The 25139-nt window shown below is 41.1% G+C and overlaps 1 protein-coding gene across 3 annotated transcripts in view; it reads right to left on the bottom strand.

Moving 5' to 3' along the window:
• Positions 1-25139, bottom strand: part of LOC140357994 (trinucleotide repeat-containing gene 6A protein-like) — a 49166-nt gene that overhangs the window by 11891 nt on the left and 12136 nt on the right. For 2 of the 3 annotated variants that reach the window (XM_072442617.1, XM_072442618.1), the window contains exons 1-7: positions 16699-16868; positions 12689-12740; positions 5341-5419; positions 2731-2998; positions 2426-2473; positions 269-2215; positions 25-181 (exon numbers count right to left, since the gene is read on the bottom strand). In XM_072442617.1, the coding sequence (XP_072298718.1) occupies positions 25-181; positions 269-2215; positions 2426-2471 (2150 nt within the window). In that variant the 5' untranslated portion in view covers positions 2472-2473; positions 2731-2998; positions 5341-5419; positions 12689-12740; positions 16699-16868. Of the gene's footprint in view, positions 1-24; positions 182-268; positions 2216-2425; positions 2474-2730; positions 2999-5340; positions 5420-12688; positions 12741-16698; positions 16869-25139 lie in introns of those variants that run through there. The other variant, XM_072442616.1, reaches the window with a different exon arrangement.

The following is a 25139-nucleotide window of genomic DNA, read 5'->3' as shown; positions in this document are numbered from 1 at the left end:
TGACTTTCTGATAAAGAAATGTACCCTTCTTTGTTCATGCTGTTGTTCCATGTGTTACTGCTGTTAGAGCCATCATCCCAACCGCTCTGGCTGCTTCCTCCATTTCCTGAAGATTTGTTTTCCCATGTGGACATGGTCCTTTGCTCCCCCCAGCCTGCTTCAGGACCTGCATTGCCCCAGCCTGTGACAAATACAATGATGTTTGTTAGGAAATTATGTAGTTTGTTAACAAATTGTTTTTTTTAGAAAGAGTGTAACAAAACTGTACCTGCAGAGGTCTGTTTGGGTGCTGTTGGTGCAGCTCCCCAGCCGGGATGCTGCTTTTGATCATCTCTCGGGGCTTGTTGATGATTCTGGGCAGAATTGACATCCCAGGCAATGTTCTGTCGTACTGGTGTCTGACCCCAACCGGCATTGGACAACACCCTTGGATCCACATTGGTGCGTGTCAAAGCTGAGATCAAAGTTGCTGTTTGGGACACCTTTCTCCGGTTGCCTCCTTTTAAGCCGTTATCTTGGTCAGAACTAGACCTGCCTCCAGAGCTTTCTCCACTTCCTTCACTGCCACCGGAACGTCCCCAGCCACCTGTGCCAGTTCCTAAGCCATGTCCGCCTCCTGCATTTCCCATGCCCATTGCGTCGTCTTCCAGACTTTTCCAGCCATTGCTGGAGCTTCCTTTCTGACTGTCGGAGGGGATGTTGGATGGAGTTGCAGAGCCCCACTCTCCATGGGACATCTTGGACATGGAGGAAGAAGAAGAGCAAGAGGAAGAGGAAGATGTGCTGCTTCCCCAGGGGCGGGGCATGCCGGTGGGAGGGCCCATTGTACTTTGGTTTCCATTTCCTTCTTGGCCCACAGAGCCTGGGTGCTCAGCTGATCCTCCAGTCCAGGACATGGTACTCTGAGAGTGGGCTGGGTTATTGGAAGGCCCCTGGTCCCAGCGTTGGACACCAGTGTTATTGTGGTTATTATTACTCTTAAAAGCAGCAGAGGAGATTTGAGGGTTTCCAGCCTGCAATACGGGGGGATTTGGGAGGTTCACAGTGTCTGTATTTTGGGGGGCCTTGTCCCCAGGGTTGGTAGATGCACCCCAAGGCGTACCAAAGGCCCCCCTGCCAGCCAAGTCTCCTTGGGTTGGCTGGGAGGCTGATAAGGAGTTTCCATTGGCCAGCGGAGCCCCAGTTCCTCCTCCAATGGTACCCCTGGAACAATCCCCATTTAATTGGGAAGATGCAATAGAGTTTGGTTTAGTAGAGGTCATTATGGTGTTAGTAGTTGTTGTAGTCGTAGTAGTATTCATCTTAATAGTGTTATTTGGTCCATTTGATTCAGTGTTAAGGTTGGCAGACAGACTACCATTTCCACTACTGCTGCCTAACACCTTGGTGATTGCTGTACCATTATTTATCTCAGTGTCTTCCATTTTGTTGCCTGGAGCTGCCATGCCACCCCATCCCAGCACAGCGCCTTGTTGGGGAGCAATACTATGCTTGGAAGTGATTCCTGGAGTCTGAGGGGGGCGCTGGTCCTGTAATGCAGGGCTAGAGGCCAAGCCCTGCGGCCAGGCACCGTGATTGGCATTGATTTTCAACATATGAGGATTTAACCCCGCATTGATGCATGGGGCAGTGCCACCTGTGATTAGATTACTGTCTGGTTGACTGCCCCATACACCACTGTTATTGATGAGCTTGTTGTGGTTACCCATATTATTGCTGCCAATACTATTGGGCCCTGCCACAGAGTAGTGAGAGGGCCCTGTTGTGGTATCGTTTGCACTGCTTCCACCACTAATGGATACCAGCTTGTTTCCATTGGCATCACCATTGATTGAGGTGCTGATCATCATGGTAGAAGTCACAGAGGAATGAGGAGCAGAGCTTGTAGACACTACAGAGGAAGTGTTTGCTGACATCATTTTCACTGTGGCCACGGCATCAGCACACTTATCAGAGCCAACTGATGAACTACAGTCTGCGTCCGTGCATTCTGACGCCAGCTCCGGATCCGACCCTGACCCACATCCAGATGAGGAGGATGAAGAAGAGCAAGAAAAAGAGGAGGAAGGAGGCCAGTCAGATGAGCTGTTGGCTTTGTCAATGCTTCCGTCCACTAGGACTTTGCTCCAGTTGGTGGTGCTGTCAGTGCTGCACGGAGAGCCAGAGGACCAAGGAGAAGGCTCATACTGTGAGTCCAAACCAGAATGCTCCAAACCTGCAACAACATATTTTACATTTTCAGAGAAAAACCTACAGCTTAAGGCACGAGTCAAAGTGTGAGGTCAGAGAAAATGGAAATTGAAAGCAAGAAAAAAAAACTGGAGGCATAACTTATTTGCATATCTTTGTTTAGCAAAATGCAACACTGACTGGGACAGGAAGTGAAGGAAAGAGGGGCGTGTTAAACAAAGCTCTGTGTAGTCACCTGTTTGATTAGGAGAGTGGCTGACGGAGTCCCGTATGGGAGCCATGTCTGAAAACAGAGACAGAGTAGTCTGTCAGACTGACTTAAAGATGGGCAGACACAGACATGACAGACCACACAGGTTCAGTTAGAAGAGAAAGTAACAGACATGCAAAATGAAATGGATTCATTTAGAATATAATTTTAGTGAAACATGCAGAGATGGACAGGAAAAAAAGACTTAAATGCTATTCTATATTGCTTTTACTTTATCCTAGCTTCAAATGTGTGATCGTTATCTCCATTTGCTGTGCTTGGTATAATACCTGTATGTGTGGTTTGCAAATGCGACTCCGTGCTGGTTGAGCGCTCGCCCCTGTCGGGGGTAGAACCAGAAGGTAAAGGTGATGGTTTACGAGCCAGTCTCAGCGCTCTGTGGTGAAGGGGCAGAGCTGGTCAGAGCAGGCAGCGGGCTGGTCAGGCCACCTTGGCATTGCTCAAGACGTTCACAAAACCCTCTGTAAATGTTTGTGTGTATGTGTCAGGGCTGTGTGGTTCCAGTTCAGGGCTTTCTGGACTTTGTATACTCTGGCACTGCAAATAGAAAAACCAGCAAAATTATTTTTAATAATAATAATAATAATAATAATAATAATAATAATAATAATAATAATAATAATAATAATAATAATAATAATAATAATAATAATAATAATAATAATAATAATAATAATAATAATAATAATAATAATAATAATAATAATAATAATAATAAATATAAATAAAAAAAACACTTTCATTCAAAACAAGTTGTAACAAATACCAGTTAATAATCATAATGTATTTTATTGAATGTATACTACATTATTCTGGTACCAAGTCGTAATAAAGACTACCACACCAACTGTGTTGATCTAGTCATATTTAAAGAACGCTTGAATGTAAATAAGTCTTTGAACGAGTTCAGTTACTGTGTGCTGCAGCGGTTTCCTGTGCCATAATAAAAAAAACTGTTCAAATAGTAACCAGAACTAATCAATAAATATCTATCACATGTCCGCGCTCCGCAAATGTCTTTGAGTTTCACTGCGTCTATATTCATTTCCTCATTTAACTAATTTCTCCGTGAATACGAGTCTGATTGCTATAAAACCCAGCGTTTTGGCGCTTAAAATATAGACGTTTACAGTGAGTCCAACGCTTGCACTTTTTGCTAGAGTGCCCCCGGTGGCCGTTAGCAAGTAAAATCTATAAATTAACCCCACCGTTCTAATGACCGCAGGGTTCAGAGCGTGGGAAAAAAGTAGCGTCTCCAAAAAGTATGGTATTCTATATGTTATTTAAGCATTTTACCCATTTCTTAAATCAATAATAAAAAAAAATCCCTGTACAATTCTGTACATTTAGCAGAAAACCATACATTTTTTGAGTCCTTCAAATGAAGAACAGTGAAACCTCGTTTATCGCGGGGGTTACGTTCCAAAAAGAACCCGCAATAGGCGAAATCCGCGAAGTAGAAACCTTTATTTTCTTACAGTTATTATACAATGAAATACTCCATAAAACATTGAAGCTCACACGCGCGCTCTCACCGGCCTCGCAAACTTCAATTTGGCAAGCGTTTTTACGTACGTGTACATATTAATTCATAACGTTATTGACACACAGGTAGAGAAGACGCGGAGAGACTGTTTAGAGCCCGTGTTTAGCCAATCAGAATGCAGAACACAATGCATGATGAAAATCCGCGAAGCAGCGAGACCGCGAAAAGTGAACCGCGTTATAGCGAGGGATCACTGTACTGGTTAGTAAAGACTCTGAGCACAGAGTACAGTCTGTTCCACTTTTGCCAACAACCACGGTGTTCATTTGGTCCCCTGGAGTTGGGAGCCTCAGGACGGCTGTTCTCATCTTACAAAAGGGGGGACGGGGGGAAGGCTCAGGGAGCAGTGGTGTGGACCCAGAACTAAAACCTGTTACAAATGTGAACTTTCAGGGATGAGTGGAGACGGATGTCAATTGTAACAAAAGACAAGAGCATTCCCCGTCAAGGAGTCTAATAAGAGTTATGCAGATACAGCTTCAAACAGAGCTCAGGTACATGGTGTTAATTTAAATTATCCATGACCATTTGTCCCTCTGTTCTACAATGGTGTTACAGACAAACAGCACCTTGCATTAAAGCTCAAGAGTGTCAATATTTGACAGATGAGTAAAAGGAGGCGTGGCTTGGAGTGGCACAGCTCCAACCTGAAGAACGTGCAGCACATAAGATTGTTACAATAGTGCGAATGCAGAACTAGATAAGCACAGGGACACCTAGGGACGTGGGAGGGGCTTGTGCTGCATCATCACAGACTCAAAACAACCATTTGTTTTTGTCTCAAAAACAGTATTTCAAGGCTATCCACTAAACTCAATCTATAAATGCCATTTAGTTCCAGTTCCACTGATTGTTCATGGGCTATGCCAGGGGTGGGCAACTACGGCCCACGGGCCACATACGGCCAAGAAATATATATTTTTTTAATAATAATAAATGTTTGATTTTTTTGCCCTTAGGCATCTGTCTGCACTTGTATCCTTAATGAAGATGGTGTGAAATGAATTAAATAATAGATTCAATAGCCTATATTTGACAGAAAATTTATATTTTATTTTATTTATTAAAATATGTATTATTTAAATTTTCACACCAATGATCCTGGGCCGGCTCTCCGCTACTTGCCTGGATTCGAATATGGCCCTCAGAGGAATATAAATGACCACCCCTGGGCTACGTTGTCCCTAGATTATATAGCAATATCATAAAATAGTTTATGGGTAAAAAAGATACTAGCAATAAAAAGCTTTGAACAAAGAAGGCAGGAAACCATAACCCATAGTCTGTGACTCTGAGCATAGTATTTGTACTGTTATTACAAGAAGATTGTTACCTTTTGTCAGGTCTTGTGTCTTGTCCTTCTGTGTGACACGGTCTTCCATTCACAGTCCGTTCCTCTGAAAGTGAGCTTCCTGGGGGCAAAAGCATCACCATCATTACTAACTGTGCCTTTACAGGGCAACTTCACACTCGTATGACAGAAATGCATGTAAGAACACAGACTGTTCAAAATGCAGTGTTGTTGTGTTACTTTAAGGGAGTGTCTACAGAGCCGCGGCGCGAGGCCCAAACTGCCATGTTATTTTGTACCGCGGCTCCTGAAACTGCTGCGCTATTTGACCTCGCCGTTTTAGACCGTGCCGGGTTAGGGTTAAGGTTAGGATCAGGGTTAGGGTCAAAGTTAGGGTTACGGTTAGGGCCAGAGTAAGGGTTAAGGTTAGGGTAAGGGTTAGGGTCAGAGTAAGGGTTAAGGTTAGGGTCAGAGTAAGGGTTAAGGTTAGGGTAAGGGTTAGGGTCAGAGTAAGGGTTAAGGTTAGGGTCAGAGTAAGGGTTAAGGTTAGGGTCAGAGTAAGGGTTAAGGTTAGGGTAAGGGTTAGGGTCAGAGTAAGGGTTATGGTTAGGGTCAGAGTAAGGGTTAAGGTTAGGGTCAGAGTAAGGGTTAAGGTTAGGGTCAGAGTAAGGGTTAAGGTTAGGGTCAGAGTAAGGGTTAAGGTTAGGGTCAGAGTAAGGGTTAGGGTTAGCCATAAGGCTATATGGCAGTGCCGCGGTTCCTGAAACTGCTGGGCCATTTGACCGCGCTGCGGCTCTGCAGCCACGGCCTACTTTTAATGGCGATTGGCAGCCAACTGAAAAGGTGCATTTACCGCCATCTATTGTAGTTGTAAGTCTTCAAAGTATGTGTTTTACGCTATATCGTAAAAAGGAAAAAAAAAGAGAAACGGTAGAGAAAGATGTTGCCGTTATGTTAATTTACACAACATGAGAAACTATTGAAGATGTGATTGTTGTACACACATTGCTCCAGCAAGCAATGCTGTGAGCCCTGCAAATTCTGCAATGCACTGTGAGAGAACTTGTATCCTGTTATACTTCCAATAACTTTTCGATTTTCTATGAAAATTACGGTATGGCCATTTTAAAGGGATGCAACTGTTCAGTTTTTGATGCATATTTCGATACATGGGTCACAATATTGATATGACTGATTTTTTTTTTTTTAAATTAGCAGTAAAAATCAGTTTATTCTTAAATAAATAAAACTAGGCATTTAAGGTACAAGTCACATATTTTGCAATGTGGATCAGCTGCATGCTGCCACAACAGCTCCCAGTCCACAAAAACCATCTCTTCCAGCGTTTGAAACAGGCTACAAAATTAAATGGGCATGCAGTGTGTAAAATAGGTCAATCAGATATCAAATCATTGTGGATATATGAAATTGTGTCACATAAACAGCCCCTAAATAAATGTGTTTAGTAGCAGTAGCAGTAGCCACAGTGGGTGTTCCTTTTAGCCAGCGAAAGCTGCAAACTATTCTAATCCAATAATGGGATTACGCCACAACCACCTCCTGGGCTAAATAGAGATAGACCACAAAACATACAATATACCTGCCAGGACAATCTATGGGAATATTGTACTGAATAGAGTAGAACCACAGTTGATGTATTTTCTTTCAAAGACGGAACAACACCTACAATGACAGGGAGTGACAGGAGTATTAGGCCTGTTTACATGGCAATGGTGGTCAGGCACGGTTTTCATTCTGACACACTGAATATTACCGTCGCTTCAGAGAGCAACAAGCAACCAAGCCTTTGAAAAAAGGTCCAAAACAAACAGCCCGAGCCCCACAGATGTAGTTAAATGTTGTTTCACGTTGGTGAATGAGTTTAATGTATGTTTAATGTATTGTAGTCGTTATTAGGTCTATTAACGTGAAACCTAAACCTAAAAAAGACCCAAAAAATGCCACTCGGAAGTTGGCCCAAAAAACGCAAACACTTTTTGCAAGCACCTTTCCAAAGATAGAAGTCCAAAGTTTCTATGAAGAAGCAAACATGGCAACGCTGATTCCTGATCGGGGCTACGTTTTCATCCATCTCAGTTTCACAGGTATTTATGAGCTTAGAACAGCCTGCCCATTCCAGCGTTTTCAAATGGAGCGAGAACTGAATGAACACAGTTCATTGTTGTGTAAAAGAAAGGCAAATCCGATAAACACAGTGTCGATTTCTAAAAATTTGAAGGGTAAACAGCTCCTTAATCATAAAGGTAGTGTCAGTAGCACCAGTCAGGTGGCCACTTACACTTTTACCACTCAACCCTCCTCCATCAAGTGCTTCAGCAGATGGCTCTGGGTTCAACAACAGAGCATGGGGCCTCCTGGAGAGCACACATCCACAGAGAACAGCATCTGTTTATGAATGGGTCAACACTCACCCATCCCCCGACAGCTACAGCTGACAGAGGGCAGAGGCTGTGTCCCAGAGAGCAAAGACCAGCAGCAGAACAAGCAGCAAAGTTTAGTTCAATGGTTATAGTCTACTCTTTTGATCAAATACATCACGGCAAATACAAGGAATATATTAAATGGAAAAATATATTTTTAACCCAAAACCACAGTAACAGTTTTGTTTTTAAACTATGACACTGACAACCACTAAAGTCTGACATTTGACAAGTTTAGACTAGTTCAGTATTTTCTTCAGGAATTCCAGCCAAGGATCTCAATAATACAAACATTTAAATTCACACGCATTTTTTCAAATAGAACTATGATGTTACATTACAACCCTAAACAATCTTGAGTCTAAATATGAGTGTGAAGTGGCTAAAACCCAAATCTGGACAGTTAATTCCACTAATGGTCATGTGGACTACTTTTTCCATTTGAAGACAGAGCTGTCAGACCAATAAAAGCCTTCCCCCCCCCTTTTTCCCCTCAAAAGCACATTTTACTGACATTCAGTCATCCAATAGCAAAGCAAACTTCATAATTTACATTTAGTGTAGGGACTTTCAAAAGATAATTTTAAAAATAAATAATAATTGCCTGACATATATCCGGGCACAAAATCCTCCGTGATCCTTTGCGATGCAAAAGCTCGATACATGCACGCCTCTCATTGCCCAGGTCTACCATTCAGACAGATTTTCAGTTTTATATTTCATTCAGATAAGAGTTGTTTAAACGACAAATAGTCAAATAAGTACAAAAAAGTTGACAATTTACTATAGGGCTGCACCGATATAGGCATTTAAGGCCGATACCGAGGTTAAGGGGAAAAGCACGGAATAGGCAGACATTTTCCATTTATTGTTTGATCATTTTCAACTGAATAGTATATTGTGGTCAAAAATATTTCTGTACAGTAATTCCTCTTCATAATGTTGTTCTAAAATGAGAAAATCAGTTTTAAAGAACACAAATGATAACAAATAGACTTTGAGCTTTGAACCATGTTCTAACATCGTTCCCTCATCAAAAACACACCTGGAGTAACATTGAACTTCATTCATGCTGGTTTGATGAATCCTGGTTAGAAAATCCGCTCCCAGTGTAACACACAGTGTAACACTGAATCTCCTCAATAACTGAACTTTTCTCAACCTGTGACGTGGCTCTGAGAAACTTCAAAAATCATCACCAGACTCACTCTTTTACCAGTCTAATCACGATCAGTACAACTATGTGCGGAGACCCGGAAGTGAGTGGCCACCTGGAACTGTTTCTTAATCCGTGTGAAATTCCCTCTGCGGACAGTAGGTGGCACCAAAACTAACCCAATAGTCCCAGGGGAAACAGCAGAGAGCTAAATGTAATTTTGTTTGATATAAACAGTTTTTTTTTTTTTTAGATGTAAAACATGAGATACCAAACTAAAAGTTAAGAGTGTTTAGAGATTAATAACAATACAAATAATGCCTAATATTTGTCCTTTGAAAATAAGAAATGGAACCAGTTTGAACACATAATACCATTCACTTAGGAAAAAGGAAAAGTTGGATAGGCCTCATTTATTTAGCAGCATTTAGTTATATTATAGCCTATACTTTATTAGAGTAACGTTAACATTCACACTTTTCCATACAGTGAATTTAGAGGATTTAGTCAAGCTGTCAAGAAATAAAATTAATAATTATGATTAAGCATGATTAAACATGATTGTGGGGGTGCACGGTGGCAAAGGCGGTTAGCGCTCTTGCCTCCCAAGAAGGAGATCATGGGTTCGATTCCCGGACCAGACCAACATCACACTCTCTGGGTGGAGTTTGCATGTTCTCCCTGTGTTACCGTGGGTTCTCTCCGGGTTCTCCGGCTTCCTCCCACCGTCCAAAGACATGCATGTGTTAGGCAAAATTGGTAACTCTAAATTGGCCCTAGTGAATGAATGTGAGAGTGAAGTGTAATGTCTATGTCTCTGTGTTGGCGACCCCGAAAGGGAACAAGCGGTAGAAAATGGATGGATGGAAACATGATTGTCCATTGTACTGATAATAACACTTTTGGTTCAGTTTTTTCCTTTTTGATTACTTTATTTGTGTGGTCTTGAGTAGAGCTGGGTTGAAATAATCGATTTTCCGATTTTTAATCGATTTGCATATTAATGACCGATTATCGATTCGTACGTTCAAAAATCAATTTTTTTTTTTTTTTTTTAAATTAAAATTATTTTCTACATTTCCCTCAGTGAATTTCAATCTATCTTCAAGAAAGATTGACCCTTAACCTTTTCATCAGTCTTCCATCAGTAACTACCAATACTTGTAAGATTTGCTGTTTAATATTGATATAATACTAGTTTTAATATGTTGCTTCTCTACACAGTCATGAAGTGAAGGAAACGGTTCAAATACATTTTTCATTTTTAATAACATTAACCCCCGGATCGAATCGAAATCGGATCGAATCGGAAATCAGATCGAAATCGGAGCGAATCTGAGAAATCGGGAAAAAAAATCGATTTTGAAACGTAAAAATCGGAATCGAATCGATTCTTGAAATTTGAATCGAAACCCAGCTCTAGTCTCGAGTTATAGGCTCTAACACCATCTAGAAATATGTTCTGGAAAAATATCTTCCATCTACTGCAACTAATAATGTCAAGCAGTGGCATTATTATATCTTGATCATCAGGGGGGAAATCAAGTGTGCCTTCGATTGACATGTTTGTCACAACCAGAACTGAAGGCCAAAGGACTGTTAAATTTGATGATGTTCTTACAATTTTATAATAGAACTGGCAGCATTTCTTATATTCTTTTTACTTTTAGCATCTTTGGATCAACAGAAACATAATTTAATCAATTTAAGGAAGTTATGGCTCCAGATAACTACATTAACCTGAAATGTCTCTAATCCATTTTGAACTCTCATCTACAGTTTGAGAAACACTAAAGCAGCTTTCACAGGCTATAGGAAATGTTACAGTCCACTGTGTCTTTAAACATATTAGTGCCAGAATTACTCACAGGCCACACTCACCTGCACTTATTCTATAGTGGATATCAACTGCACCTCGCTTCCATTAGAACGCATTGTACACGTTTAATTAAGGAAATTAAAGTGCAATTTTGTGTCGTAGTTGTGACATTGCTGTTAGTCTAGATCACTTTATGACCAGTGATGAGGCAGGTAGGACATCAGAAACTGACCAGCGGAGGTTTAACTGTGAAAAGAGACGTGGATGAACTGCTCAGCGCTGCAGCGTGCCTGTGTATTTATACGCACTTTATCAGGGTTTATGGGACTAAAGGGTACAAAGCGCAAACGTTATGTGCATTCTCAAAGAGAGGGGAAGAATATGTTTCTGAATAATCCATCAGTCCGTGTCTCACTGTGCAGCGTTACAATGTACATGAACTCAAGTCAGCCGCACGGTCAGGCAATTGCATAGGCTCCAATTAAACTGAGATAACAATGTGGTGAAACATGGTGGTGTGCAGTGTCTACCTATAGCCTGTTCTTTAGACACAGTGCATGGTTCTCCTCTCATGCCCCGCTCCTCTCCTCATTACTGTTTTTTTATATAAAGCCAAAGTTCTTTCTTTCCCTGGTATTCAACAAGTGTATCCACAGTTGCGTCATGAAATGAAAGTAAAAAGTGAAGCCTTGTGCGGTCAGAGGTGGTGCTCAGTGGCTTTTGGATCATCCTGCAGCTTTATTTATGCTATAAAGGCTGAATATATCCATGAGAGACACAAGCAAAGCTGAAAAAGGCGAAAGCAACAACAACTGAAGTTTTGGTCACAACTTTGAAGCATGTAGGTGTACATGGCTCCAGGCATGAACTGGTTTAAATTCTAAAAAAAATGGCTATGGCAGCTATGGCATCATGATCTGATGTATTAATGGGAAACAATGACGTTCCCCGCACACACCCAGCACAGCAGCAGAGGAAAGTCCACAGTATCTGGAGCCATGCGCTACACCAACACATCCTGCTCTTCCATCATCAAATCAAAATTTAGATAGTTGGAGCACAACTGAAGGCTAAAACTAAACATGCGATTAAATCTGCGTCAAATGTTTTTACACCATTTCAAAGTGAGAATATAGCAACTGTGTCGATGGAGTAGTTTTCTCTCTACGACAGGGACCCTTTCATTACTAGAGCACGATATCACTGCCTTTATATCACTGCCTTTATTACTGCCAATATTACACTATAATCTCATAGAAATTAATATTTCTCTGCAGGATTACAACAGTCAGTGTCACTGTGATCCTAGTTTGGTTTGAGTTTGGCTCCTACACATGAGTCTTTGTAATATGCCTACAGTTTAGAAATTGTCAAAGCAAATGTGAGCATTGGCCTTTCATTATGCAATACCATTTACAAATTCAAAAATTATACATATATATTTTTTTTAATTTAGTCTTGTGCCCCTCCCAAAATTTCAGTTTACGCTCCGTACTTTCTAAAATGAGGATTGTTTTGTTCAAAGCATAAACATGTAAAGCATGTGCCCGAAGTGAAACCCCTGTGCGGTGCTGTGCAAACGCTTCATTGTCTCTGTGCATGTAGAATGTAAAGCCACTCTATGGAGACAAAGAGCTGCACAAACACTCTCCAAACACAAAACATGAGGACACCATCGTCTCATTTAGTGAGTTTAAAACAGCACCGCTTACTCAGCACAACCAACTCGAGCCCAACCAGACCCTCCAATTCACTTCAAACGGAACTGCATGTGCTAGCATAAACAGTGGCCTGTCCAGTGTCTGCCTGACCCCCACACAACCAACCACAGCCCGGTCACGCACACAAACACACACACACACTTCCCCAATTTAGAATAGATTCATACGGCATCATCACTGCCTGTAGTATGACGTGAGAAGGATAGTTTTATGTGCTTTTCAAATACTTTTATTAAAGGTTATGGTAACTCACCTGTTAAGATGCTTTAGTTTCTTTGGTGGCAACAGCTTTCAATTCCAAATCTCTGAAAAGCAAAGAAATTAAAAGTTTTAGGTTTCAGACTTTTAGGACCAAATAATGGGCAGCAAAATACATCTGCAACCAAACCCAACACCCCGTGGCTGCACCATTAGGCCATATTCACCCATTGATAATACACAGGGGAAGGTGATGGACAAAAACTACATCTCTGTATTTTTGGAGTCTCTTGATAACATTATTATAAGTCAATATAAACAAAATGTGTTAAAGAGACCCATTATGCAAAATTGACCAAAATTAACCATATAAGAATTGTTCTCCCTTCTGATTAAACAACACGTGGCTGTATTTAGAGTGGTTCATGCATATTTGAGTGATCTTTATTCTGAGGACAAGATCCGTCAGTCCAGTTCCTCACCGCTTCCCGTGTCACACCCACTGCTCTTTACATACTTAGTTCAGCCATTTCATTTCACATGTAGGATTTGGCAGCCTCCCCATAACCATTTTGGCACAAATGAGAAAAAAATCCACGTCTCGTTATCTTGTACTGCAGCTCACCGAATGGGACGTAATGTAACTGGGCCGGCACAAATTGGCGCGGTCATTTTAGATCAATATTACAATATAAGATGGCCAAAATACAACAGCATGATCCTCGGGCATCGTGGATTATAATTATATGAAGAATAAAAGCATAATGCCATTATTTAATTCAGGTTTAAGTATCAGATAAATGCAAAGTGTCAATTCACTTTCTGAAGGTGGCAGGAGGGGCAAACTAACAACATTTGCATTAAACAAGCAGTTTGAGGCTCCAAGGGCCCAAGTACAAGTCAGCTTTATGGAGATTCACATTAAATGCTTGCCTATGTTTTTCAGTGCAATAAAAACAACCAAATTGAATAAAACAGAAGTCTATTCTTGGCCTAAAATGGTTAAGCACTATGGCTTTGTCCAAAATGCATACGTTATACATTTGTAAATGTAACAAGACTAGTTTCTGGTGATATGTATGGGAGCAATTCAAGTGGTGCAACTGCATCTAGAAAATATTCATTTATTTGATATAAATAGTAATGGCTGATTTGAAATGGCTCCAGGAAAGACATATTTCATTAGAAAGTAGAGTAGAAACTCAAAATTCACTCCAGTCAAATTCCCCTACTGGTCAACATCAAGTGCGTGACATTTCAGAGCTTTGGGTTTAAGTATATTGAGATGGTGCATATTATAATATATGTGTGCTTATAATTGTGTAACAGTGTCGCCATGTAAAGTGCCAACTGAAATAAAGACAGACATATTCCTTAAAACATGCCAAATGACGTGTGAAAGTTTCAACCAATACTAATACCACCTTATCCCTCCATGTCCCCTCCGGGTGCTAAAATGTAAATTGGAATAATTAGCATATGAATTAGCTGCCCTATTGTGCACAGCTTCCCCTGCGCCTCCTGGAGGCTCTACTTGGGAGTGTGACACATCTTTGTAACACTTAAGAGAAATCACTTGGATTCTGGTGCCGTTTTAAGACAAATCATAACATAACAGTGCCAAAAAGTGCTAAAGCTAATGAGCCAGTTAGATTTTTGGGGGCTATTCATAATGCAAGGACAGAAATGGCTGAGAATGGGCTCATTTTGAAAAGGAATATCGTGAAATCCTGTCTTATACGAGTCAATTTATTTGAGGAAAAATATATCTGTATAGTCTTGAAACTACTCTTTGGGACAAAACTAGACCAACCACCATAGCCTGAATAAAAGAAAATTATTATTATTTTTTAATGGGCCTGTATTGCTCTTTTGGGTTACACAGGGACATGTATTAATACAATAAAGGTTTGTGGGGAGGGACATATAGCACGTCTCTGATACATATTTCCTCCATTGGATTACATGGGAACAGAAGGTTAAACATGAGCCTTAACAGGTGAATACTTCTAATACATTTGTGTCCCCCACAACGTTTATGTACAATTATCAACAAAAACACTTCCATTAACGGCTGTGTGAAAGGAATGGGGAGCAGTGCGTGTACAAGTGCGGCTCGTGCGCAACAGAGACGTGCATTATCAGGCGTCTGAAGTTCAAGACCTTGAGAAAGTGTGAGTGACGCCGATAAAGGCCCAAACGGAGCGGGTCAGAGCCAGAGGAACGGAGCGGGTCAAAGCCAGAGGAACGGAGCGAGCGGGTCAGAGCCAGAGGAACGGAGCGGGTCAAAGCCAGAGGAACGGAGCGGGTCAGAGCCAGAGGAACGGAGCGGGTCAAAGCCAGAGGAACGGAGCGGGTCAAAGCCAGAGGAACGGAGCGGGTCAAAGCCAGAGGAACGGAGCGGGTCAGAGCCAGAGGAACGGAGCGGGTCAAAGCCAGAGGAACGGAGCGAGCGGGTCAGAGCCAGAGGAACGGAGCGGGTCAGAGCCAGAGGAACGGAGCGAGCGGGTCAGAGCCAGAGGAACGGAGCGGGTCAAAGCCAGAGGAACGGAGCGGGTCAAAGCCAGAGGAACGGAGCGGGTCAGAGCCAGAGGAACGGAGCGGGTCAAAGCCAGAGGAACGGAGCGGGTCAAAGCCAGAGGAACGGAGCGGGTCAGAGCCAGAGGAACGGAGCGGGTCAGAGCCAGAGGAACGGAGCGAGCGGGTCAGAGCCAGAGGAACGGAGCGGGTCAAAGCCAGAGGAACGGAGCGGGTCAAAGCCAGAGGAACGGAGCGGGTCAAAGCCAGAGGAACGGAGCGGGTCAGAGCCAGAGGAACGGAGCGGGTCAAAGCCAGAGGAACGGAGCGAGCGGGTCAGAGCCAGAGGAACGGAGCGGGTCAAAGCCAGAGGAACGGAGCGGGTCAGAGCCAGAGGAACGGAGCGGGTCAGAGCCAGAGGAACGGAGCGGGTCAGAGCCAGAGGAACGGAGCGGGTCAAAGCCAGAGGAACGGAGCGGGTCAGAGCCAGAGGAACGGAGCGGGTCAGAGCCAGAGGAACGGAGCGGGTCAGAGCCAGAGGAACGGAGCGGGTCAGAGCCAGAGGAACGGAGCGGGTCAGAGCCAGAGGAACGGAGCGGGTCAGAGCCAGAGGAACGGGCTCCTGATCGGCCATTATCTCGGCTGTAGTCCGCCGTGCAGCTTAACGACATGGCTTCTCCCCAGCCCTGCCTTTATCCACAACCTTTTCTATTGACGCAGATAAAACAATAAAACTAGAGTGATGTGCGTTTGTCACGTTGGAGCCGCAGAGCCAGAGCCAGAGCGCGGTTCGGCCCGATACAAACTTTGACTAGGTTTAGTTTACACGACTTGGTAAACCACAGGGAAAGACTTACTGCCCGTAGTCGACAGAGGGCGGTAAACTCCCCGTTGCCATTTTTAATTCCAGTTAACGACGCCAATCGTTCAAAACACTCAACACCTCCTCGAATAAGACTCGGCCCGGTCCCTCTGCACATTGCGTTCATAAATACTGTATATTAAACGTGTAAAAAGCAGGAATGTTGTCGTCGTTCAACCTGCGCAGTCAAATTAGCATCCCGGCTAATATTAGCTAGAAGCTATCGTAACAGAGCTAGTTACCAAACTACTGATTTCCACAACTCACCAAGCACCAGTGTGATATAAAGCAATGCAATACTGCAGATGTCAATGACAGAACACACATTATACATGCAAAAGCTATTCAAGATTGAAGATCACAAAGTGGCTACTCACTGGTAACAAAACTCGGCCACAGCTGGTTAGCTGGAGGTTACTTGCAGCTAGTGTTCTTGCAGTTGGCGTTAGCACGAGATTAGTCACCAATAAAAACATAATTTCCATTGCGTGCGTATTCGCGTCAGTTTAACCCAGGATGATAACCTGTCGTTATCAGCGCACAGATCCACAGCTTCACTAATAACACTGCGCACCATCAGCGCGTCGTCTCAACCGAACAACGGGAGCGGATCGTGCCCGAGACGCCAGTGCAACAAACTCGACAACAATCACTCACCTAAACACGGCAGCGCGACGCCAACTCACCTCTTTCAAGTGTAAAGTGCAACAGAGTGGAACCGAAAGCTGGCAGTAAGGCTAATAGACTTTTGAAGGTGTTTTTTTTGCAGCATCTACGAAGGAAGGCATTCGTCCTGCGTGATCGCCATTTTCTCCATTCGCATTTGGCCAGACGGTGCGTGTGTCGCTGGAGCGCTCTTTCCCCTCCTCTCGCTGCTGCTGCTGCTGCTGCTGCTGCATTCACAGCGCTCAGCTTTGAAACAAGGGGACACGGAGCAGGAAACACACTCACCACTTCCTCTGCTGACTGACAAACCATCACAAATCATCACTGAAACACCAAGGCTTCTGTTTCAAATCATACACGTGTATCTGCAGGGACAGCAACACAGATGCACTGTTTATTCCATGGAACAAACTGTCTTTCTTTGCCTCATGTTTAGGCAGAACATCTAATACTAATACCTGCTCATGAGGCTTAATCTGGAATACATTTGTACCTATTGTTAAGTTGAACCACCCATAAGTAGACCTAAATAACAATGACAATTTAAAATATATTATTGTGGTCGTTAGAATGTATTCCTACTTGGCCTGCAACAATCATGACTTGTCGCCTGTTAAAATAATTGGCCAAAACACCTTAAAGACAACGGCATTATTATGTCATAATCAATAATACATTTATTACCTTTATTTGGTTCTAATGTATTTTTAAGAATCTCAATGTACAATAATAATCGTTTCACTCATCGACTACTAAAATAATGGTTAGTTTGCAGCCCTTATTTCATATTTCAACATGGCGAAAGTGGAGTCAACACTGAATCTGCATGCAGGTATTTGGCTTGTGCACATGAAAACAGACCAAGCAAAGAATCAAATGTGTGTGGAATCTGCCAGCGTTTCACTGTGACAAAGGAGACCTGCCCTAGTGTGTGTGGGTGGCCACCTCTGTAGCAATGACCATTGACCGGCCGACGGCAAAAACAGCTCTGCCGCGTGCACGACCTGCCTCTGTCATAAGTGTGTGTGTTTGGCAGTGAAGGACGAGTAAAATGGCAACGTAAAATGCCACAGCAAAGGCAGAGTGCATATACTGTTGGATTAGATTAGCCACATATAATAATAATAATAATAATAATAATAATAATAATAATAATAATAATACCTACATAGGGCACTGAAAACAAACTAACAATAAAGTAAATGCTTGTATTATACCTGCATCCCAATTCACTTGATAAAAACACAATATTTATAGTTGTTTTCTTTATGACACACAACAACACATACTTTGACACGTTCCCAGTTCATAACCGTCTTCTCCAACAAACCCAATCTTTTTTTTTCCTTACGGTAAATTCAAAGTGACACAGTTTGGTAAATGTGTAAATGATCAGTGTTTTTTTACTGGAAAAAGGGGGTGTTTGCTCCGTGCAGCGCAGCAGTCACCTTGACAGGCCGTGCTGGTTTAATAATTCACACAAACGCACACATTGGAACATACTGACAAAGCACAAGCTAAGATAACATCATGCAACTTGATTATATATAGACGTGAATAACAGCAAATTGTTAAGTTGTTGCCTGGTAATACACTCTATTCACCTACTACTGGTGTCTACAAATATATTAAAGCCAAATTGCGGAGCTTCAGATTATGTGCCACTACAAAAACAACTAAACTACAAAATGTGGATACATAACCAATCGATTACATTTACCAAAAATGCTGTTTTTGCTGCGGATAAGTAAAAACAGACAGACGCAAATGAATGTTCATGATAGGGGTGGGCGATATTGACAAACATGAATAATTCAATTTCTTTTTACATTATCAATAACGATATTCACGATAAACAGGAATGGGCTTAATATGGCTGTAAATGTCGAGTTTCGAGTATTGCACAAAACAACATTTACCACAAAGGTTAAAATATAACTTTTCTGTTTGGAACAGATATTTCTGGCCCCTATAAAAGTTTTTTTTTATAGTAATTATAGACAATATACTTGATATTTCAATTGTGTATACATTTTATATATATATATCTCCCACCGCTATCTCATGAATTAGTATGAATACAGACAGTGTCATAGTTAGCTGGGTTAGGGTTAGATCGTAGAAGAGTTGTCAGGTTTGTGAAGAAGCGAGCCATCTCACAGTAATTTACATTAATTTATAGGGGAAATGTTTCACACAAGGACTTTAACAACAGTAGATTAGACCAGCGTTTTGAGTGAGAGCTTTTTGCATTCAGTAAAAAGGGGGTTATAAATCAAGGCAAGAACCAAAGAAGCCCCACATTTGAGAACCCCGGCTACAGCCAGGATTACTGAGCTATTTTTAGCTGCAGGAGTTAAGGGCTACTGAAATGCTGCACCGGAGCGAATCAAGACTGGAACGAAGTTGTTCTGAAATATCCAATGCTTGGAGACAGAAGTAGTAAATGAACAGTGAAAAAACTGGGACTGCAAACTTAGCAAGGAGGACTGCAAGATAAGGTTGAGTGAGGGTGATAGAGAATGTGAAACAGACACATAGACTGTCTGACAGACAGAAGAAGGTCAGGGAGATTTCCATGTCAAGTAGTAATAGGCTTGTCCAGAGTACAAACATGCTCAAACAGCTAAGCTGCAGAGCACGTCGTATAACATGTCAGTGCCAGTTGCTATCACATAACAAACATACATTATTATAAATCTATATAGAATAATGAGCACAAAATTGCTTTTTTCTTTCCAGAGTGATCTTTACAATATATCACTCCCCCATCCAATGCACTTTTATCTCCCTTCATTTTTCACTTTCCCCTTTGCTCCAGACAGCCTCTATTCTCTGTAGGCGATCAATCTGTCCAACTGCACAAAGCACTCAGACAAATGTGCAAAAACACACTAGTTCACGGATAAATTATCATTCTCAAACTATTGAATTTAAGCTCCAAAATCTTGCAATGACATTCTCTGTTCTATAAAGTAGTATTGTATAGTAGTATTTTTGCGGCACACGCACTGATTCAGGGGCCTCCAGCTGAACTGAACGGAATTGAATTTGCTTTACATCCCCATCAACATTTTGCATGCTGTATTTTGAAATCAGTGTTTCGTCAGAGGATAATCATACTTATTGTCATATTATATTGGCCTTAAGAAAAACCCACAAATATTTGTTCAGATCATTTATATTGTTCCAAAATCCCTTATCCCTGAAACGCCTTACATAAGCTGCATACTAAAGGTGTGCCAACTTTTATGCTGCCTGCTTGTTTCCATGAGAATATTTTGGCTTTGTGAAACATTCCACAGTATGGCATTAAACGTATCTAATCTAGGTCAAAATCTACTGGAAAAAAAACCCAAACCTGAATATTCCATACCTAATGCATTATCATAATATTGCTCCTATGTCTGGATACAAACTGAATCTACAAAACACTGAAACTCTGTCTTACTGGAGATGTGTCTGCAATTGTAGAGAAAACTATACCCCCCAGATTTCTCTATCTATTCCAGATATTTCCAATTTTTTCCCCCAAATGGTTATTTGAAGAATGGGACAAAACAATCTCAAGATTGGTATGGCAAGGCCAAAAACCCTGCATCCGATTCAATATGCTATAACTATCAAAAGAAATAGGTGGTTGGGGTTTACTTTGTCTTAAAAAATCTTATTTCAGCTCAAACGCATTACTCTTCTCTAGTGTTGTGACCCAGATAAAACAGCACCGGCCTGAGAGTTAAGGTCTAGATAACAAAATGTTTTTTTACCAGATTGTAAAATAAAATAAACATTTTGATACTTTAAAATAATCCCTCGATTTGAGAAACCAGACTTTTACAGGCACTACACATTTTTACAACAACAAAATTAAACCAAACACCACCAGCCTTCTAATTTAAATGTTTGTTAAAACATAGGTGCACAGAACTCTCTATGGGAATCATCTCTAAACAATATAAATGTTTCACTGATCTTAACAACTCAGTAAAAAAGAAGGCAATTGTGTAATAACTGATGAAGAATGGGAACATGTACTCACATTGTCACATGGTCGACCCCAAACTCTCACGCTTGGAAATAGTTGTGTTGGAAAATGTATCCTGGTATTTTTTAACACCATTTCACAAGGAAACTGTAAATGTTGTCAAGAGGCCAACCTCTGCCCCTGACCCGTTAGCCCCTGACCTGTTAGCCACTGCAGGCCGTCTGCAACTTTTGACTTTGGAACAATGTCTCTTGGATGTAAAACTCCAGCAATGGAATCGACAGATGGATAGCTATGGAAAGCACTAATCGACTCTCAAGGACTCGACTGAAATAACGTTGGAAATGTATAAAATAGACAGATACAAAGGGAGACATTATGCAGATCTGACTTTCTACAAACTAAAATGTTTTGTGTGTGTCATTCTATGAAAGAAAAAAAAGTCTATTTAACATGCCCCCTTCTCCACAGATCTGACCTGTAACTGGAAATATACAAGTTAAATGCCATAGTGTAGAACTTTCTTGACAAAGCAACTGCTTCTTCATGGAGACAAGCGTGACATAGCATGATGTGATCTGAAACCTACCAAAAGGCCTAACGATGTAATGCCAGCGAGACCCACATTCGACTGTGTGTACTTTGAAAAGCACTCGCCTCATTCATGTTCCCTTGTGTTCCTGTTTTAGACCATGCTACTCAGCAGTACGAGCTGGCAGGGTTGTGGTGACTCTGATCTTTTCATTTTGCCCGCACCATCCATCACATCACAAAGCTATGAATATGCAGACATTGTGATACGTCCCCAGTTTAACAAATTCAGATGTAGGCCCTTTATTCAAATCCACTGCCATTTATATTCATACCGGCTATCCGCCTCTGGCCCGGCTCCTTTATTACCCAGGGGAGCTCATGCAGTTCGGTGGTCACAGGTCATTGTGATTGGCTGCTTCCAGTGCCTTTCATTTGCCAGTGTATGTACTTCTGGCTGCACAGAAAGGTGACACAGGGCTGGAGAATGAACATGGATACAAGCACACTGGCTTTGTCACTACTGTTTATTGAGTGGGAGGACAGAACAGAGATGAAGGAGGCGATGGTTTTCCCCAGAAGAGCAGGAAAAGACAGTACTGTGGTTATGTAGTAGTAGGACATGGACAGGAAGACACATTTCTGGTAAAAAAAAAAAGGCAAAATTGTATAGAATTGTTAACTTTCATTTGCATATATTATTATGTTAATTCGTTGTTTTTTTTAGTGACTAGAATTTAGAAGACAAAGTGCTAATTTGACAATCTTTAACATTTTGTCTATGCCACATTAAATAGTCTACCCGCTTTTTGTGTGTTTTTTACATACTTTTTCTTGTCAACACCTGCACAAGTTTGAATCATCAGAAAGAAATCAGATTACTCACATCAGCTGCAAGTGTCAACATGACATTTCAATATCTGATATAGCTGATATCTGATAACTCTAGAAATCAGATAATAATGCTATTTTTGGGGTGCATGTAAATATAGTCAGTGTGGTATTGAAATCAGTACTGAGCTTTTTTTACATGAATCAAAATGAAGTTGAAAATTTTAGTATCATGGCGACAATACTGAAATTATATTGTAACCTACATCCATTTCATATGGAGAATCAATAGACGTCGCAAACCATTTTATAGCCAAAAAAGGACATCTAGACAACAAACTGTCTTTCTACTGAAGCTAAGGTATAAAACAGAAAATGTTACAAGTAGCCCAGTTAGAGCTTGAACAATCAACGGAAATAATTACTTTATATCTTACTTAATTGCAAGTAACATGTTCTACAGTCTGTGGCGCAACTGACACTTGGATGGACAGGATTATAGTAAACAACGTGGACATTCCTGTAATGAACTTTAAATGCGGAACATATAAGCTGCAAGAAGGAAATGGCCTCTCAAGTGCAGCAGCATTACTATCAGCATGGATAATCTCACAAGCTATAGAAAGCCTTTTTGTGGATACACTGCATACAATTAATAATAACAAATAACTTGCCCTGCTTAAAATGACTTAAAATACAGAATGTGAATCTGCATTTGAGATTGGTAGTTTTGACTAAATTAGGCAATATTGGACCAGATCATTTAATTGAAATGAAGAATCGAGAAGTGATGTATCAAAATATCTCAGAAACATCTTGAAATAAAAAGTTATTTATGTCCATCAACTAAGTAATATCAGTTGTTTTGCCTAGTTCATATTTAAGACAAATATCCTAAATTCATCATTATAACTTTTTTGCAGTGTAAACATTTGTTGATAATAATAAATACTATATAATAATGCACGAGTAGCCACAGAAATGTAGGTACAGTGGGAGAATAGATCTGGGAGTTGAACCGCCAACCTTTTGTGATTTGTGAGGTCTTAACCACTAATCCACTGAGCCCAACTGAAATTCCTTTACACGTTGAACAGAACCGACTGTTGTAAACGACAAGGATTAGGTTCAAATGCTAACAAATCAAGAGCAAAATTCCATTGCAAACACCGACACTGGAGCTGAAGAATCTGAGAGAGGCATGTTTGCGGAGAGAATGCTGTTCTGACTTGTTGCCAGGTCGGACTTGGCTGCGTTTCACTCATAACTGGCCCTAAATAGAGCAACTCAGCTGTTTACATGAAGCGCTCGCCTCTTTGGAAAATATGTGCAGCTTGCCAAGTTTATCTAGGTATAGAGGACAATTTTATACTGCGGGCCACATAACTCACAAGCACACAAAGCCTGCTGCAGATTTACATTCTTTTTATCGACTCCTCTGCCTTTGAACAGCATAGTAAATCATCACTGTAGTGTCATAAGTTGTATATAGATTTGGTCATTAAGCTTCTTGCTGCATCCCATTATCAAGATTATCTGGATCTTTTGATTCTTTGCCATCTAATGTTTTGTCTACGGCAGCAATGTGTTTCCTAAAGCATGCTTCAACTATCAAGAAACATTGAACTATCAGCACACAAATGTGTGCAAAAAAAAAAGTGTATTTTTACCTGCCTCATGCACCATCCACTGCATCTGTGACAATAATATGAGTAGTTTGCAAGTTTGGCTTAAAAATGTCAAACATCTCCAAGGTCTCCAAAACAACAACACAAAGTCACAGACAAATCACTGTAGATTTGATCAGTGATGCCAAAATGTGAAGGGCAATGTACAACAAACTAGGAATGCAATATCTATCTAGACCTTTCTACAGTACTTGAAAGTTGTGGAAAGTAAGTTTCAAAGCGGATTTTAAAACCTAACTAAATAAAGTATGAGCCAGAGCTCAGAGAATAAGTGGATTGTGGTTGAAAACAAGTTAATTAGCAAAATTAATCAAGCTTTGTAAAGAGAGAGGGGAGTATTTTTCATGCGTTTATTTCCATGAAATCATGCAGGTGACATGCCACCTCCAGAAAGTTGCATACTGATGCTTTTATATAAAGTATATAGGATTAAAATAATACCTCTGACATTTTTTAGTTTTATTTACAAGTTTTATGCCAAACTGTGGAATATTATAGCCAAAGGAATAACTAACACATCTGTGGAAACAAGCAGGAGGAGGTTCTTTCAGACCAAGTATGAGTCATGTTTGCGGAGACGCAAGCCACTTAGAGAGTTTGGCCGCAGAACATGGACTAAATGTTTACCCATGTAACTTTTACTAGAGAACATTTTTCAGTTGAATCTTTCCATCACTGGTGCTATCAGAGCTGTTCCTAGCTCCATTTGGGCTGCTTATGTTAGCGCCGGGACAGGAACACTAACAGAGGTAGAGAGCGTGTGCAATTGCAAATCAAGTGTGAATGACAAAGAGGAGAATGATGTGATGGGAGGGGGAGCTGGAGAGACAAATATCAGATTAAACAGTCCACATATAAAATAATTTTGCCTGAAGTGCGTGTCACAAAGTAAAAGGGGCTGTACTGGACCCGATTGTTTTCATCAGTTTCTTCCCCCAGCAGAGATAGATTTTAAGTGGCTCTTCCGATAAAAAAAAAAAACAATTGTTACGATGCTCGGAATGTATACGAAAGATTTTATGGAGATATGCAAAGACGGAATATAAAGGATACTCATAATTAAAACTATTAAAAATCAGCCCAAAAAGAGAAGGAAATAATATCTAGTGTAATCTTCCAAACAAGGGTATTAAGTGATATTTCCACACTGTGATATTTATGTTTCATGTTACGGTCCAATCACATGTTGTGTGACATTTGAACCTCAACCAAGACATAGCTGCGCATTTAGCACATTCTTGATGCTTTGTGAATCTGAATATCATTGTCTTACTAATTTGTGTGTCAATAACGCACAGCCCCTGGGTACAGCGCCTTTAATATTTTTGCAGTATTCTTCTTGATTGAAAAGAAAGGCCCATTTATGGCAGTGCCCCAACCCCCTGCCTATCTCAGAACGTTCTGGATGTGAGGAGGGAGGCGTGTG

The sequence above is a fragment of the Eucyclogobius newberryi genome, unplaced genomic scaffold (genome assembly GCF_026437365.1).
Source record: "Eucyclogobius newberryi isolate DKJ021-1_F unplaced genomic scaffold, fEucNew1.0.hap1 SCAF_13, whole genome shotgun sequence".
NCBI classification, from domain to species: Eukaryota; Metazoa; Chordata; class Actinopteri; order Gobiiformes; family Gobiidae; genus Eucyclogobius; species Eucyclogobius newberryi.
Note: the sequence above shows the minus strand (reverse complement) of the source record. Positions and strands in the feature narration are given on the sequence as shown.